General features: G+C 48.9%; 1 protein-coding gene across 3 annotated transcripts; it reads right to left on the reverse strand.

Moving 5' to 3' along the window:
- Window positions 1–15: 15 nt before the first annotated feature.
- kidins220b (kinase D-interacting substrate 220b) lies at window positions 16–16,995 on the reverse strand. Of its 3 annotated transcripts, XM_062466946.1 has the most exons (30): window positions 16,847–16,995; window positions 14,361–14,522; window positions 14,155–14,253; window positions 13,748–13,846; window positions 13,393–13,491; window positions 13,169–13,270; window positions 12,948–13,046; window positions 12,573–12,770; window positions 12,259–12,357; window positions 12,048–12,146; window positions 11,806–11,904; window positions 11,538–11,715; window positions 11,252–11,416; window positions 10,930–11,109; window positions 10,505–10,670; window positions 10,217–10,368; window positions 9,593–9,882; window positions 9,272–9,412; window positions 8,449–8,686; window positions 8,143–8,231; window positions 7,040–7,184; window positions 6,773–6,935; window positions 5,881–6,059; window positions 5,503–5,720; window positions 4,603–4,725; window positions 4,081–4,110; window positions 3,024–3,161; window positions 2,830–2,928; window positions 2,494–2,718; window positions 16–2,268 (listed from the first exon to the last, which is right to left on the reverse strand). In XM_062466946.1, the coding sequence occupies exons 2-30, from the start codon at window positions 14,490–14,492 to the stop codon at window positions 1,075–1,077; spliced, it is 5,238 nt and encodes a 1,745-aa protein (XP_062322930.1). In that variant the 5' UTR covers window positions 14,493–14,522; window positions 16,847–16,995; the 3' UTR covers window positions 16–1,074. The 3 variants fall into 3 exon arrangements, with proteins under 3 accessions (XP_062322930.1, XP_062322931.1, XP_062322932.1); XM_062466947.1 differs by lacking the exon at window positions 4,081–4,110; XM_062466948.1 differs by lacking the exons at window positions 4,081–4,110; window positions 4,603–4,725.
- Between the last annotated feature and the right edge of the window lie 568 nt (window positions 16,996–17,563).

Genomic DNA, 17,563 nt, shown 5'->3' on the forward strand with positions numbered 1-17,563 from the left:
AGAGGCAGACTTGCATACCGTCATAAACATTTAAAGTTTATTTTTCAGTCACGTTATAGACAAAGTTGTTAGACTTTTATTAACTTCTTTCTTTTTCTTCCACAACTATTTCCAAGTCTGTAACAATACAAACACCACAGTGCATGCAATACAGTTGAGAGCACTCTTCAGACATTTGCACAGATTCTGAATTTATGCATGCATCCTACACACGTATTCATGCAACACCAAATCTGACTGGCCACAAGTGGTTAGGCAGTTGCAGGCAACAATAAATACTGTCGACTTGATCTAGTACAGTTGTCATTAACAACTACTACATATACAATACAGTACATTTCACTTCCTAACTGGACATAATCTAGCCGAGCTTCTCTTGGGATGCTCTCCAGATCTAGACACGGTATTACAGCACAGACATTCAACGTGTACTCAGTATGAAGGCCTCTCCACCTTCAGAGAAGCCCCATGGTGATAAATGTCACAATGGCAGTGCAGGTAAGCTGGCTCTTTCTAAAGAACGTATACAGCAACACAAACAACACAGATCCTACAACACGGTTTTGTTTGTTTGGCTCACTTGTTCGAATACGGAACGATAACAATGACTTCATTACACCGAGATGTGTACTTCTACTGTATTTCAATCGTGATTCCATTGCACCAACTCACAAGCTCACTGCACTACTGTAATTACGCGACCATTTGCTAATATGAACACTGTTTAGACACAGTTTTTTTTCTATAGGCAAGGCAATTAAATGATTAGTTACAGTAAAAACTACTTATGTTTTTACTTGATGGCAGAATGTCTGAATACAGTATCTGATTAGACACGACAGGACGGCCTCATTTTCAAGGTTTATCGAATCACAAAACTAGACTACTGTGAAATGCTTCAGCGAGCTGCCCCTACTTGGTGCACACCAAACTTCAGCTCTATCTATTAACCTAACTTCTACCTGAGCATGCAGGAGTCACACTAGTACAAACTACCACAACACCAAGTGACGGAGTGCTCTCTGTGTTGCTATTCCGGGTCAGGAGTCAGGGCTCCGGGGGCCTGTGAGGGGATCACAGGATGCTCTCACGCTCCTCCCCAAAGGTGACGGTGTCGGAGGACACGGTGCAGATCTCCGGGGGGTCACCGGGGTTCAGCCCCCTCTTCAGGTGCACCACGCGCACATTCTCGTTGTGCGGGCCAGGCTTGGTGTTGGTGGTGGTGGAGGTGGTGGTGATGGCGGCGGTGCTGGAGCCCGGGGAGACGATGACCTCGCTGGTGGAGGAGGAGGTGGGGGTGGAGGTGGTGGTGTTGGAGGTGGAACCCTCGGTGGGCGGGCGGGGCCGGTTCTGCTGCTGGGTGTTGGTGTTGTTGTTGAGGGTGGTGTTGCTGGGCGTGCGGTTCAGGTTGTAGCTCCTGGAGGAGGAGGGCCAGCTCTCTTCTGGGCTGCTGGCCAGCAGGCTGCACTGGTCCTCAGAGCAGATGGACATGCGGGTGACTGCCGGGTCCTGGAGGCCGCTGAGGCTGCTGGGAAGGCCCCTCTTCCTGGCCACGCTCTCCTCGTCCAGCTCGATCAGATTGGCCCTATCCAGCTGGGACAGGTCCGCCTCCTCGTCCTGCAGCGAGTGATTGGGCGAGCTCTCGTTGGACCTCACCCCCGAGTCAGAGGAGTCCTTCTTGTCCAGCATGGCGTCAGACAGGTAGTCCTTCCCCTTCAGGGCCCCGCCCAGAGCTTTGGGCTCCGCCTTCTTCCCGTCCTTCATCAGAGGGGTGTTGTCAGACTCCTCAGACTCCTCGTCATCGCTGGTCAGCTTCTGGTAGCGCAGCCCACCCGCCGCCTTCATTTTCAGGTCGGCCGCCCCCTGGAAGAGACCCCTCTCAGCGGAGGTCTTGCGCCCCAGGAGGGACTTGGAGGATCCGTGGTCCAGCTTCTCATCCTCCTCCGTGATGGGGTCCAGAGCTTCCACGTTGGAGGCGAAGTCGGTGGCGTCCGCCGCCGGCTTGCCGGCTCCTCTCTTGGTGTAGGGTTTGCGGCTGTCCTGCTCAGCGCCGTCCTTAGCCTTGTCCTCCGAACCGGAGTGCATGAACTGCCCGGGGTGGGGCTGGACAGGCTTCTCTACGCCCACCTCCAGTGTGGCCATCTGGGCGATGTACTCCTGGTAGGCGTTGCGGTACTCGGACTGCTGCTTGTCCGTCAGCTTGCAGATGTCGTTGGACGACTCCTGGGAGTTGAGGCTGGACATGCTGGGGGTGCGGTGGGTGGTGCCCTGGGAAGGAGGAGAGAACATTGATGTCACATTCCATCACATCATATGGTCATGGGAACCTAGAGATAAGAAGAGAGGAGGGGGGAGCTTGGAGCTTTCACCTCCAGGCAAGATAGCTTCATTCAGCATCAAAAGACAACTCCCACCACAGTCTCCATGTGAGAACAGCATAAGCTTCACTAGGACCCAGGACCCAGGTCCCCTGAGGCCCAGGACGCCACTCACCATCCAGGGGGGGTTGCTGGGGATCCTGGGCTGCTCATCCAAGCCCACGTTGCTCAGCTCCTCGAAGCTCAGGTTGAAGCTGTACATTGGCGAGCCGTCCGGATTGGCCGCTCCGGCGTGGGGCGGGGCTGAGGCACGCCGCATGTTGTCCCCAACGCTGCTGCCCTGCTCACTGTGGGCCTCCTCGTGCAGCACCTGGTTTTCCACGTGACGCATCTCCAGCACCTGGAATACAGAGAGGGGGAGGCAGCACATCTTGAGGTAGCAGCCCAGACCAGGGGCATTTACCCAAATACCCTGAACGACATGGGTAATACAAGACCTGGCCCAACTCACTGTGGCTCTGAAGAGCTGCCAGTCACCAAAGTTCATGTTCATCTCCTTCTTGAGCTCATCGATGTTGCACTGGGTCAGAACTCTGCCGTTAACATTAGCCTGAGAAACACACGGCACCACGGTCAGACCACCGAGGAATGCGTGTGTGTACGAGGATGTGAGAAGACACACACAAACAAAAGAACTGAGCTCACCTTCTTGATGGTGGCTGTGTACTGTGCCATCATGCTCTGGTCCATGCCCTCGGTGTGTTTGACGCGCTCACACACGCCGTCTGTGTTCATGGAGCTGAGGAGGATGGCCGGGGTGCCAGACACCACAGACGCAGACCCCTGGGACACACACAACACACACACGCAAAAAACAGTCACTGACAAGATCCACGTATATAAATTACGATATCATCTACTTCTTCGTGGTTTGGTTTCGAGTTGAAATTCTATTGCTACAAGGTGGAATCTCATGCCGAAACACCCTTCCAACCTGCAAACGTAGTAAGCCACAGCAGAGGGGGAGGGGTGAAAACAACCTACATCAACCATCAGTAGCTGGCGTTGAGGCTGGCATGATGAAGGGAGGAGCTCTACTCTAGGGTGAGGGTGGCACTGAGACAAGCAGTCAGGGAATTAATGGGGGTTGACATGGCCTCAGGGCCCAAGAAAACACTGTCAGAGGATGAGCCAATGAGATTACAGCCATTATCTGAGGGAAATCTGTCACATGGTTTCTCTTTTGTGTATCTGATTCTACTCTTGGAGTTACCACCGAGTAACCCAAGTTAACCAAGAAACCATTACTGGATTGTCATAATACCAGTGGGACCAAAAGCTTGATTTTTATTATGTTATATTAATTATATTTAGCTCCAATCCAAAGGCTCTTGTTTACCAAGTGCAGTGAGAGTGAGTTCAACAACCCTGTGTAATTACTGTAAAGATCTTGGATAAGATTGGAGTGAGTGTGGGTTAGGGAGGAGAAGAGGAGCATGATAGAAAGATCCAGAGACAAAACAAAACCTTTGAAATGCTCAGAGAGACTAGCGAGTCTCTCGAACGTCTTGCCACGAGCAAATCAAAGCGTTTCACTTCTCCGAGGGCTAGAGGCTAGACAGAGCGCTAGATGTCCCGAGGTGCATGCTGGGATCAGTCAGAACACTTCAGGAAAGAGGAAGGAGGTTGTTAGTTTGATAAAGGGGGGCAGCATGAGGGCCGAGGAGGTAAGCCGGTGTTAGGAGCCCAAAGGGTTCAGTACCTGCTTCTTTTTCAAAGATGGTACCTTAAACTGCTTGGAGAGACAGAGGGAGAGAGAGAAGGAGAGGTGGAGAGAGACAGAAAGATGTGTGAGGGAGAGGTACCCAGGTCAGCATCGAGGCTTTAGGTCCGAGGAGGAGAGAGAACATTAGGGAAACCCACAGATGACCTTTCATGGAGGACAGCAGACATACTGGACAGCACCAATGGTGGACAGAGAAAGAGAGGAAGAAGGCCTTAACTTTGAGGAAAAATAATAATTTGGTTCAATGTTTCTGTGTGTGTGATTGTAATGGGGATGGGATAGGACAAGTGTCAAGGAAATAGAGAGCAGGTGGAGAAGCAGGTTTTGTTCAGGCGGTAACTGAGAGGAGCTCTCAGGATCAACATAGTAGCTCAAATAGCAGAATAACGCTGTTCCTGAAGATATCACAGAAGACCACTTCAATCAAATCAAAGCCAGCGCCATGACAATCTGCCGTGTAAATGCGCTATGTCTACCGCTGACAGTTGTTGTACTTACGAGTCCACCGCTTGGATCCTTGGGGTACCCACTTTTAATGAGTGGGCGAGGAGGTGCATGAGGTGGGTAGGAGCTGCCCACGTACTGGCGTGGCAGCTGGTAAACATGTTGGGGGAAATATGGCTGGGGATGGAGGGAATCCGGGAGAAAAGAACATTTAGGGGAATGAAAAAAAAAGAAAAAAGACATGGCAACCGCTTGAATATGAACATGGTGTGACACAGCGAGGCGGTAGATGAGGGAACATGCCAACAGTCACAGACACTGTCATCACTATCATATCAAGTACACTACCAATGAACGGGACTGTGGCATGTTGTATGCACACGCAAGATTCCACATACAAAGTCAATTGGCTTTATTAGCATTAAGAAACAAATGTTCATATTGCCAAAGCAACGGTGGAGCCACAGACAATAGCCATTTGCAAATCAAATACCACATCATATTTCAACAAAAACATAAAAAAAACATGAAATCACAAAATGGAAAGCATAACAAACCAAAAGCAACTTGCAAAGAGTAAAACATATTTAGAGAAGGGGGGTAAAAACATGCAAATTATTTTAAGTAATGGGAGGCAAATGTGGGGCAAATTAATCAGAAAGTCTCTGGGTGGCTTCCAGAGGTCATTCAGCATCTCTCACCGAAAGGAGGCCGTCTAAATGCAAACTCTCTTAGAAGACCTAGGTTGGTTTGTTGGTCCAGGAACCAGGGCTTACTTAGAACTCAGGTGCTATGCATGTAGTACAACCAGGGCTTCCTTAGAACCCAGGTTATAGATATGTAGAACTGTAGGGTTAGGGTTGCTAGGTGCTGTATGTAGTACAGTAGGGTTAGGGTTGTTAGGTAGCCTACTGTTTGTGGTTCTATAGGTTCTGTGTCGTCAGAAGGACTCACCCGGTTGTAGAAGGGGTGCTGGGGCCCCGCCATGCCGCTGTAGTAGCTGCTGTGGGGCTGGGGGGACATGACCCCTGAGGGGTTGAAGGAGGCCGAGGGCGAGATGGCGGAGGACTGCTGGCTGTAGACGGAGGTGGGGCGGGGGGCGACCTCCTGCAGGGGCAGCGTGGGGTAGGTCACCGCTCCCAGGTTTATCTGCTCCCTGGCGGCTCGCACATCTGCCGGAGAGAAGGACGCAAACACACGCCACACCCGGTTACATACTGGGTGAAGTACCCGTGTAGCAGAGGGATCCACGTAGGGGGAGGATCTTATGGGTTGGGAGCATCGTCACGGTCACGGTGGCAAGCTGAGGTGCGTGTGATCCAGTGTTCGGACCTGCGATGATCTCCCGGAGTTTGGGGTCCAGGTTGACGGTGCAGGGGAGGAAGGTCTTGATGTCGCGGGCGGCCAGGACCGGAGTACGGGATGAGATGAAGACCTCGAAGCTGCGGACGTCGCCGTCGATCTCCAGGAGGGGCTCCACGTCTTTGGTGGTGGGGATGTTCTTAGAGATCCTGAAGGCCCAGAACACAGGAACATGCACTGACTTCACTTCACTGATGTGTTTGAAGAAGACTTCAGGCTCACGGCAAAATGTAAAAGGTTATTAGGTTTAATGAATGTTATCACCCACAAAACTATTTCAGAGATTTTTGGAGAAAGGTAGTTCAACAAAAGGGGGAAATACTTTTCCATGTGCTTAACTGTCATGGATGAGAGCCTACTGTCCATTGTCCAAGGGCACAGACATGATTACATTTAAATAACTGCTTTTGAAAACATTCTTCACATGCAAAAAATTACCAAAAGGCCTTTAAGGGAACAATGCTCTTTGTCTGAAAAGTAATTGCAATGAAATTACAATAATACAACCAATTCAACAGGATTCTGATGTTTCAACGTATTAAAGTAATCCTTACAGCCCAGCGAGAAATCTCCCACCTTCATCTCTTCAGACACCCGTAAATCTCTTCAAATAACTTTCAACCATTACACTTTTCCAACCTCATTAGTGGAACACAATTCAAACGAGAATCACCTCTCAGTGGATTTGTTCAAGAAAAGTGGTTTGGAAGCCAATTACAGTACTTTCATTCTTTAATAAAGACTTTTCCATCACAGCGGTCTCACACTTGTACCAGCTGGAGTGCTGGAGCGTGACATGGGTTTCCTCCTTGTTTGAGGGAGTGTTATCTCTGGAGCGGGGTCTAGTTTTAAGGAGTCCTACCTCTCATAAATGGTCTTGAGCGTGGCCTGGTCTGGAATGCCGTCGGTCTCCTCCAGTAGGAGGATGAGCCAGGAGGTCCTGTATGGCCACTGCTCGGTCAGGTTGATCCATGACGCCAGCCGGTCCCAGTTAAAGTTGATCTGATTGGCCCTCAGCAGACGACCTGTTTGGAATTTGACCAATGACATGCCATGTGTGAGTCTGGGCAATCCTATTTCTTCAGCATCTGTCAGTTTACAATGTCATGTGTGTGTGACACTTTGTCACCTGTGACGGAGACGATGTTCAGCAGCCTTCTCATTGTCTGGGGGCTGATGTCACTGAACCAGTCCTCAGTCACCAACAGTTTGGTCAGGTCAAACGACATCTGACGAGTCACTGTCCTCTGCATCTGCCTGCGTCTGTAGGTGTCCTACACACACGTGACAGAAGGCATGAGTGAGTCTGTGCTTGCGTGTGTGTGGGTGAATGACACTACAGCAGAACTGAACATCACTCTGTCGAAACACAGTTGCGAAAATGTCACATGTTGTATTGCAGAACTGTTTCTCAAAGCAAATGAGTTAGGAGAATTGTGGCAGATCTTCTCATACACAGCACCTGATGTTCTCATGCACAGCACCTGATGTTCTCATACACAGCACCTGATGTTCTCATGCACAGCACCTGATGTTCTCATGCACAGCACCTGATGTTCTCATGCACAGCACCTGATGTTCTCATGCACAGCACCTGATGTTCTCATGCACAGCACCTGATGTTCTCATACACAGCACCTGATGTTCTCATGCACAGCACCTGATGTTCTCATGCACAGCACCTGATGTTCTCATACACAGCACCTGATGTTCTCATACACAGCACCTGGCTGTGATTATGGTGGCAGGAGCAGTTTGGGGGTTACGGTTAAGGTCGGGGTATTAATACTATAAATCGTACGTGTGTGACACATAGCTGGAAACCAAACTGCAGGTCATGGGGTCTACTCTATCAAGGGGGAGAGATAGACTTTAGATTGAATTATGGATCATTGGATTAAAGTCAAAATAAGTGCAGTGGCTGGACACAATATGATGATGAATAAACTAATGAAATAGACAAATGGGTTAAGAGCTTGTGACAGTTAGGTTCACAAGTCAGTAGCACGCCAGTTTCTAGACACAGAATTGTTCATTTGGAATAATTTAACATTAGATTACACACATGCATAAGGCCAGCTGGTTATTTTTTTACATTGATTCCATAAGAAAACATATTTATTTTGGATCCAAGTTACCACCTAATGGTCAATTAATTCTGAGGACACAGTCAGACACATACACATACACATGCACACACACACACAAACACACATACTCCTGTACTCTTACCCTGCGATTCAGAGCGGTCTTGCTGCCGAACTTGGTCATTTCTCCCAGACTATGCTGGGATAGCTTCCTGTCCAGCTCCTCATGCCAGCCTGCAGATGAAGGGAGACAAGACCAAGGATGAGGACCCAGGACAGGGTACACTATAAACCTCATCACCGTACAGCCGGCTTCCACCTACATGTCTGTGTCAGTCATCCCGTCAGACAGTCAATCTGTCTGCCTGTGTATTTGTCCGTCAGTCATTCTGTCAGTAACATAGTCAGTCAGTCAGTCTGTCCGTCTGTCTGTCGGCATCTCCATGGTTACCGTCGGCGTTGTTGGTGTCTCCGTTGGCGGGGGCGGCGGCGCACATCTTCCTGGCGCTGCTGAGGCCCCTGCTGTTCAGGAAGACGGGCAGGTGGACGATGTTCCTCATGTAGTCGTGGCCGTTGATGTTGGAGTCTCGCAGCACGCTGTTCAGGTTCTGGTTGATGGCCTTGATGATGATGTGGGGGTCGCTGGCGAAGATGGAGATGAAGGGGCCCTTGGAGAAGAGGACCCTCACCTGTGTGTGTGTGTGTGTGTGTTATGTGGCCGTGTGTGTAGGTGTGTGTGTGGTGGGGAAAAACACAGGCATGAGAACGTAGCAGAAGCTAGGAAGCAGCATTGTACATATCTAGACCTGACAAGAAGCATGTGATTCAGATGTGATCCTGTTTTCCCCCCTCTGATAACTTGCATGTTGTTGCAGTAACTATCTAACTATCTGAAGCTGAACATCTCAACGTACAAGAGATCTACTTTTCTGGAGCCCAAGATAAGTGATTTCATGTTTACTGTTCCTAATGTTCCAAGAGACGTCATTGAGCCCCTGACAAGGGCACCTTTCACTGTCAGGCTATTCTCTCCTCGAGACTAAAGATTGCATTTGTGAGCAAGCAGCAGCCTATTCCTTATAACTTAATTCATTTAAAGTCAATCACTTTCAATCACTTCTGTGAACATATCATGAAACCCCCTAGAGTCTTTGTAAGTGATCCCTTTGTCCTTTATATAATGTGTTTTTGTAAAGTGTTCGGGAGAAAGATGACAGGTGGTGCCTGTGTGTGTGTATGTGTGTGTGTGTGTGTGTGTGTGCATCCCGTCTCACCGTATCCAGCATCTGGAGGACCTTGTCCTGCTCGCAGGAGTCCAGGCCATCGATGATGACCGCCAGGCGAGTCTGGTTCTGGGTGAAGCCGTCGATGGACTTGGCCATCCTCGCCATCAGCTCCACCTCGTTCTTCAGCACCTGGGCGGAGAAAAGAGGGGATCCGATATGACGTGAGGTCCCATCTCCTGTCATACTGCATTTCCTGTCATATCGTATCTCCTGTCATGTGGTATGTCCTGTCATGTAGTATCTCCTGTCAGGTTGTGTCTCCTAGCATGTTGTATCTCCTACGGTTCGTTGTGTATCGTATCTCCTCACCTTCATGAAACCTTCACTCTTCAGCTTGTGCATCTTGTTGGCGGCGCTGTGCAGCCTCTTCCTCTGGGAGTTGAGCACCGAGTCCGTCACCTGCCACCAGGTGCGGCAGTTGAGCAGCAGTGCCAGCCCCACCACGCTCGCCATGGCGATGAGCACGGCGTTCACCGTCTGGTTGGCGCCGTCCACCTTGAACACGGCCAGCAGGGCCATGCCGGTGATCAGGCAGGACAGGATGAAGAGGAAGATGATGAAGGACGGGATGCAGCACGTCTTCTTCCACTTCTTCTTCCCTGCGGAGGAGAGGAAGAGCGTGTTCTTACCAGCCTCCTTCATTCACACCGTCCACCTAACCCCTCATTAGCTTGTAGCTCTCGCTAGATTTAGATTCCCAATTGCACTGTCCTTGGTTAGCTTTAAGATTTCATATTAGCATTTTCCTTTCAGCCTAACTAGCATTTTCCCTACACAAATGTCTGTTTTTAACCTCAGCAAAGCCTCTGCGTGATGGGATTAGACCAAAGCAAAAGCGACAGCTTCACATATAGTGTAGTCTAAGACAGTGGAGTATGTGAGACAGTAGAGACGACATGCTTTCCATGTGGTACGTCCCTGTACTGCTGTTACCTTGTGTTTCCTCGGTCTTGAAGACCCTGAAGAGCCTGGTGGCCATGAAGCCAAACTCCCTCTCACAGGCGTCCGAGAGCGTGGCAATCATCTCCGCCATGGAAGTCTCCCCTCCCACGCTGGACAGACGGTTGTAGTCTGTGAACAGGAACCTGTGGGTGGATCGGAGAAGTCGTACTTCAATATAAATGTTAACCAGCTGAAGGATCGTTGGTAAATCCTTGGCTGTTTTGGTTGGGGATGTGCTAGGTAGGTCAAGGGTTATTTGGGAGTGGCAGGTGGTTTTACCTGACGGGCAGGGCGCGAGTGGTCTGCTCGGGCAGGTCCGGGGGGTTGACGAACATCAGCTTGAGAAGCAGCTCAAGATAGCCGATGTGGCGTGCCAGCCGGGTGCTGATCACCCACACCCAGTTCCAGCTCTCGCCTTCGCGACGCCCGCCGAAGTAGACCACCACTGCACATAAACGTCTTCTGGTTAGAGTCAGTGTCACCGATGAACGAATTGTACTACTGTCAGTGCTACAACAGTATGTCTTTACAAATATTGTGTAGTTGTATTAGTCAGTCGTAATGCTTGATTATAATCACGCTTTTTTGTTTCTAGCGCAAAGAATAATTTTTGGTGTTATATCGCCCTCTACAGTACAGTTGTGGAACATGCTCTCAACCCAGACAGAGCAGGGGAGACATAGAGCACATAGGGCTAGTCTCACCAAAGAAGACGTAAAGCAGAGCCAAGAGGCTGAGGGACACAGCCATGGCCAGCTTGGGGTCTACGCTGAAGCCCAGGGCCAGAGCAACACTGCCACACAGCAGCAGAGACAGGAACACCACCAGCCAGGAGAACTGGAACAGTGGCTCCACCTGCTGCCCAGCAAAGGTCTTCATCTCATCTGAGAGGACACAAAATGGGTCCACGTGTCAGCAAACGGGTCCCCAAACGGGTCCACGTGTCAGCACATTTGCATGTAGATATATAATCATGTCCTTCAACTGTCAGTCACAGGACGACATGTTATTGGTTGTCTGTCTCACCCTCCAGTTTCTTGAGCAGGAAGGACTTGCCACTGCCCCACTGGGCGTACAGGCCCACGCAGATGGGAGGCTGCATGGTGGGCTCACTCAAGATGTCTGCCAGGGCGCTGCTGTACAGGTCGTACCCTAGCATGTCCCCATCAGACTCCGTAGGGGACAGGTGGCCTGAGACACAAACACACACAGATGGGGAGGGGTTAGGAAACACGTAGAGGGATGAAGCCAGAGATACTTCCTCAACCATGGGTAGAGTACGTGAGCTCTAGGAGAACCAAGGACCACTTACGAGCTCCAAAGATCTGGGTGAGGATGCTCTTCTGGTGGCTGCAGTCGATGTTGTACGGCGTCTCGCCGGCCTTGTTGGGCCGGTACAGCAGGCGGCCATCTTTAGGGTTACGAAGGAGGAGCTCCGCCAGCCTCCGGCTCCGCCCACGGATGGCGATGTGGAGAGGCGTGTCTCCTCGCTGGAAAACAGATGGATGAATCATTTCCCTACTTAATTCCCACCTATTCATTCACGATCACGTCATCTATATAAATATATCGATACATACCTTATCAACCGCAGACACCTTGGCCCCCTTGTCCAGCAGCAGCTCCACTATGTCGATATTCCTCATCTTGGTGGCTTTAATCAGAGGAGTCTCTGCATCCTACAAGGAATCATACAACTCATACTCTGCATCATACAAGGAAGACACACAGTTCAGTCTGGGAAAAGAACCGGGTGTAGCAGAGGCTGATGTTTGACTGGTGTTGTGACAGCTTGCGTGCTCGGACCCGTGTCTTCCGTTACCTTGGTGCAGGTCTCCGTGTCTGGGTTACACTGCAGGATATCCCTCACCATGGTGGCGTTGCCCTTCTCCACCGCCCAGTACAGGGCTGTCTTGCTCTCCTGCGGGAGAGAGCTTGGTTTGAGGCAGGGGCGTGCGCAGTGCCTGAAGATACGATGCATTTAGCAGTGCTTATGGGGACAGAGGTTTCCGAGGGTGATGTCGCGCCCTTACCTGTCCTCTGATGTCGATGTCAGCGTATTTGTGGAGCAGGGCTCTCACTATCTCTACATGGCCTCCTCTCACTGCTCCGATCAGCACTGTGTCTCCACTCTAGACACACGAGGAATGGCAACAAAGCACACAGGATGAAACCCACATGTGTGTGTGTGTTTTAGCATGCGCGTGTGTGTTGTGCATTTGGCATGTGCGTGTGTGTTTGTGCGTGTGCACGTGCGCTTGTGATGTGTGTGCGTTGTGCCTATGTCTGTGTGTTGTGCCTATGTGAGTGTGTGTGTGTACATGTGCCTGTGTGTGTGTGTGCCCACCCTGTCCGGGATGTTGACGTAGGTGCCTGCGTCCAGCAGGTCCTGTACGATCTCCGTGTAGCCCTCTTTAGCAGCGATCATCAGGGCCGTGTTGCCGTCCTTGTCGGTCATGTTGACGTTGGGGTTCCTCTTCAGAAGCTCCTTCACCACCTCGGTGAAGCCCCCCTTCACCGCCACGATCAGAGCCGTCATGGAGTTCTACAGTGGGAACCGAGGAGGAGGAGGGGGAAAAGGAATAGCAGGCACAAAGGAGAGGGATGGTCAAGAACATGAGAGAGGGAGGGAAAGAGATATACACTAAGTACAGAATACAAACTGTACTTAAATTCCCAGAGGGAGTTCGAGTTGCTGAAAGTCTATGTGGTGATGACATACCGCCCCCTCCTGGTCAACATCCGCTCCATTCTCCAGCAGGTGCATCACACACTCAAAGTGGCCCTTCCTGGCAGCCCAGATCAGTGGAGTGGTGCCATACTGAGAGAGAAACACACACACAGCGTTGTCCACACTGGCACCGCATGACAACTACCAGGTTAAGACCAAACTGGCAGCAGCAGGCCCTGCCAGCTGCCTCGTCCCCCAGACCCCTGGCTCACCTTGTCAGAGCAGTTAACCTTGGCACCGTTCTCCAGGAGTAGCTTGACGATCTCCGCGTGCCCCCTGCCCGCTGCCCAGATGATGGGGTAGACACTGTATTGCTGAGGAGATCATGAAAAGATGTCCAGTGGACGCATTAAACAGGAACTTGGTATATGCTATTTCCATACTTCACTCTACATTCATGAAGGTACTAGATCTTCTAACTGTCGGTGTCACCCACCTGCCCTGTAGTGTTGGGGTTGGCTCCGTTGTCAAGGAGAACTTGGGTCACCTCTTTTTGGCCCTTGTAGGCAGCCCACATGAGAGCAGTCCATCCTCCCTGCAGAGAACCAAGTACATACACTATAATGCACACAACCTGACACATCTTTTATAGAAAGCTTATGATGGTTTTCTGAAAACTATATTTCTAATGTGCCAGCATAAAAAACAATTGTAATCTATGCTAAATATGATAAAGAAAGAATACCACATGCCAAGAAAAACCATGATATGCTTCATATGTTACTAAATCAGTTCTTACTAATCAACATTCTTATCATGGTTGTAGAGACTAGAACAGTGCTCAGTCTCACCATGTCCCTGTGCTCTATGTAGGCACTGTTGTCCAACAATTCCTGCACCACCTCCACATGGCCCTCCTTGGCAGCAGAGATCAGAGCCGACCAGCAGTCCTGCGGGAGGGGGGTTGGGGTGGGGGCGGGGGGCGTGGAGAGAGGAGAATGCACCATCACCATTGAGATCCATTGAAAGCCCACCACCATTATCACAGTAACCTTGGCGGTCTCCAGGGAAATTCTTCCACAAAACCTCCATTATGTACTAAGGGCACTCACAAGGCCTTTAGGCATACTGGTAGAGAGATAGAGAGGGAGAAAGAGAGAGAAACAGGGAGAGAGAAACATAAAGAAAGATTGAGAAAGAGGAAGAGAGAGAAACAGAGATAGAGAGAAAAAGTTTACAGAGCTTAAGCTGTTCTCACCACATCATCCAGATTGACGTTGGCCCCTCTACGAATGAGCTCCTGTACTATCTCCAGACTGCCTTGCTCTGAGGCCAGCATCAGGGGAGTCTGGCCATTCTGGTAGATGGGGACAGAGGAACATATATTAACATTAGCTTCTACTAACCCAACACAGTGAAACATACACAGGCCAAATGTGTAGAATCCACATGAAGAACACTCACGTCACTCCTGCCATCAACCTCCCGGAACTTGTCCAGGTGGACCTTGAGAGCGTTCAGGTTCTCGTCCTCCACGTAGCTGAAGAGGTTCTGGATGGCCAGGGTGGTCATCTTGATGGACGTGGTGGTGTCCATGGCTGCAGCTGCTCCTTAACACCACCGAACCTAGAGATGGATGGACAGACGGCAGGGTTTCCCGCAGAAAAAAACGTTAGTTGAGGTGGTAGGGTGGGGTTTGCTGTCAGACCACTGGGGGGGGGGGGGGGGGGTAGGTTTGCACTGCTTCCTTCTGTTGTTTTTAATGTTGTTGTTTTTCTAATTTTTCTGCTGCTTTTAATGTTTTTTATATACCTCTGTACGGTGTCCTTGAGTGCCGAGAAAGGCTACAACTACTAAAATGTACTAGTAGTTTGTGCAATAGACTAATGGGGGGGGGCTAGTTTGTGGGATAGTCTACTGCGTTCTGCAGAGAAGGGAGACTGGCGTTGGTCACGGTTTGGAATGGAAGGGAGAAAACAGGACAACGACGGATATCGCTATAAAAATTCAAACAACTTAGTTGACAACTTAGTTAAGGCAGGAGACGTGTGTTGCTTAGGCGGACGCCTTAAAAGTGCTGCGGGAAACCCTGGACGGACAGACAGAGAGAGGGGGGGGTTAAGACTTTAGTTTCAGTAAATCCCTCTGGTACAGTGGGTCCCTTCAGTGTCCAGTTTTTGCTTAACAGGCTTCTAGGGTCCACTAACTGTACGGCGCCTTGCATGCCACTGACATACAGTAATAGCATCTGCTACATCAAACAAACTTCGGAGACTAAATTAGATGTGAAACCGCCAGTGAAATGGCAGTTAGAGTGTGTAATGAGCCTGCCAGCCGGGATGCCAGCCAGCAGCACTGTACATCTTTAATAAACCAAGCCTCTAAGAGAACTCATTTCACCAAGGTATGAATCTCATGACTTAAGTCTGAGCAACCGCTGAAATACCCCCAACCCCACCCCTTCTGGGACTTCCAGAGTTATGGCTGTGTTCTCCAAATGTCAGAAAAGATTGTTACAGGCTAGGCCTATGCTAACACAGCCGGATAGGCCAACAGCGAGGTGACCCACTAGCAGTCTGCCATAGTTAGATAACTTTGTTCCGTTATCATCAAAAACATTTCATCTTATTTTTATGTCCGGATGTCGAATTGAAGTTCACCATGTAAGGGAAGAGCACACACGGGTAGTCCGGACAGCTACTGTGTTGCAGTGTTGGTTACATGAAAATAAAGCGTGAATTGTTTTGGTTAACACCACTGTATTTCATCACATACAAACATTGTATGGACTTTATTGCGTACAGTAGATCATGCAAGTTATTCCTTTGACATATGTACAACAACACATACAGTCTACATTATTCATCAGTCTATCTGTCATAATGAGCTACAGTTTCCCACCAGTATATTTACCATATAAAAACTAAATCCACCCAAAGCACATGGTATGATGAGTATAGCACACTGTCGTTTCAGTCACTAAGATGGGTACTGTACCAATAATTCAAGCCACTATGCTTCAAAAACAAGAGCCCCTGGCTTCAGACACTGAAGAGCAATAAATAGACCGGTCCAGTCAGACGTCAACACACACTGACAAGCATTCCATCTCTGGAGGACAAACCGTACAGCATTCCATTACACAGCCTGCTGCAATTTTAACAGCTGACAGCCACAAAGAGAAAATGGTGGCAAGTAGGTAGACATCAAAACACATCGCCGTGCGCCGCTTAGTAACACACACAACGGCTCATTTGACATTTGGACACAATGTCATCTAGAATGGTAATATGGTGGTCTTGTTTGTTAGGATATTATTTGCTCTAGATACCGTACGGTAGGCTATTAGGCCTACGTATCTCCACAGTAATCTTGTTTCTCATCTCTGTTCGTCATGAACTATGCATGAAGCAGGTACCACTCATCTTCTTTACCTCATGTTCAGATCAGGCTAACATCACTGAACACCTGAACTAAGTCAATACCTAGTTGTTTATAATAATGTTATGAACATAATTTGTTTTTTGTTCTCCCATCCCTGTGGATAGAGCATCGATGGAATTAAATCCGAAGAACGTTATTGTCGTATGCATTTATTATTTTGCAGTTATTCATATCGCATTGAATTGTTGTCTGTTGGTAATTGGCTAATTATTGTGGATTCATTCAAGCCATAGAACCCGTTACCAGCAATTGTGTAACAGGGTGCGAAATCCAACATGTTATTGGCGAATATTTCATAGTTACAGTACATAGTAAAAGATCATACAAAAAAGTTTGATATGACAAAGATGCCCTTCAACTGTGCTTAATTGTGGCCTTGCTACAATATTTCGGAATGTCAGCGAAACAGATATCGCGAGCTGTCAGTCAAGCATCGATCTCATGGGTGGACAATCATAAATACCGATGTACATTGAAACATGATGAAAATTGAATTACTGTCTTACCTTTCCAATGACAAATGAATATAAATGAGTTGCTCTTGTAAGTCTTCGGCTGTGTAGTACGTCGGTATATTTTTTATCAACCGCCGAATGAAAGCCTATTCCCCATCCTCGACAACAGCCATTTTAGTGGACCAGAAAAATAAAGTAGCAGCTTCCTCCCTGTCAGTCAAGCTCCTCCTCCCCGCCCACAATCCGTCAGTCAAGCTCCTCCTCCCCGCCCACAATCCGTGACGTGATCATCTCGAGTTAAGATATATATTTAGATTTATAGTAGGTATAGAATAGTATACCATTTATAGTATAGTATTTATAGTAGGCCTATTGTAGTAGTTTAGTTTCCCAATGCATATTCGATTGACAAACAATCAGAATGAATTCGTTGTTGTTCATTACGTTTTTAGTTCAAAAAAGCAAATAATTTCCCACTCTAGAACATGTCGTAAAACTATTACCATTGTCTAGATAAATGCTGTTAGGAGGTAAAAAAAAAAAAAAAAAGAAGCGTTTTATGAGTTAAGGCTTTTGCTGGGCCAAAGTCCAACTGTTTATGAGGAGAGTAGAGGGCAGGTGCAGAGTTGTTTTTCTACAACAGGGTTGGACTGTTCACACGGTAGGCCTATCATTCATCTGAATAACCCTTTGCCTCAGGACACATACCTGGGTAAACTGTATATGACGCTATATGAGCTTGGACTATCCCAGATTTCCAGTAACCTA

The sequence above is a fragment of the Osmerus eperlanus genome, chromosome 8 (assembly GCF_963692335.1).
Source record: "Osmerus eperlanus chromosome 8, fOsmEpe2.1, whole genome shotgun sequence".
NCBI lineage: Eukaryota > Metazoa > Chordata > Actinopteri > Osmeriformes > Osmeridae > Osmerus > Osmerus eperlanus.

Coding starts and splice junctions, on each gene's coding strand:
- kidins220b (XM_062466946.1), bottom strand. CDS start 14,492: ATGGACACCACCACGTCCATCAAGATGACCACCCTGGCCATCCAGAAC. Junction 11,716..11,805: donor AGGTGTCTGCGGTTGATAAG/GTATGTATCGAT, acceptor TCTGTTTTCCAG/CGAGGAGACACGCCTCTCCA. Junction 4,111..4,602: donor AGGATCCAAGCGGTGGACTC/GTAAGTACAACA, acceptor CTCTCCAAGCAG/TTTAAGGTACCATCTTTGAA.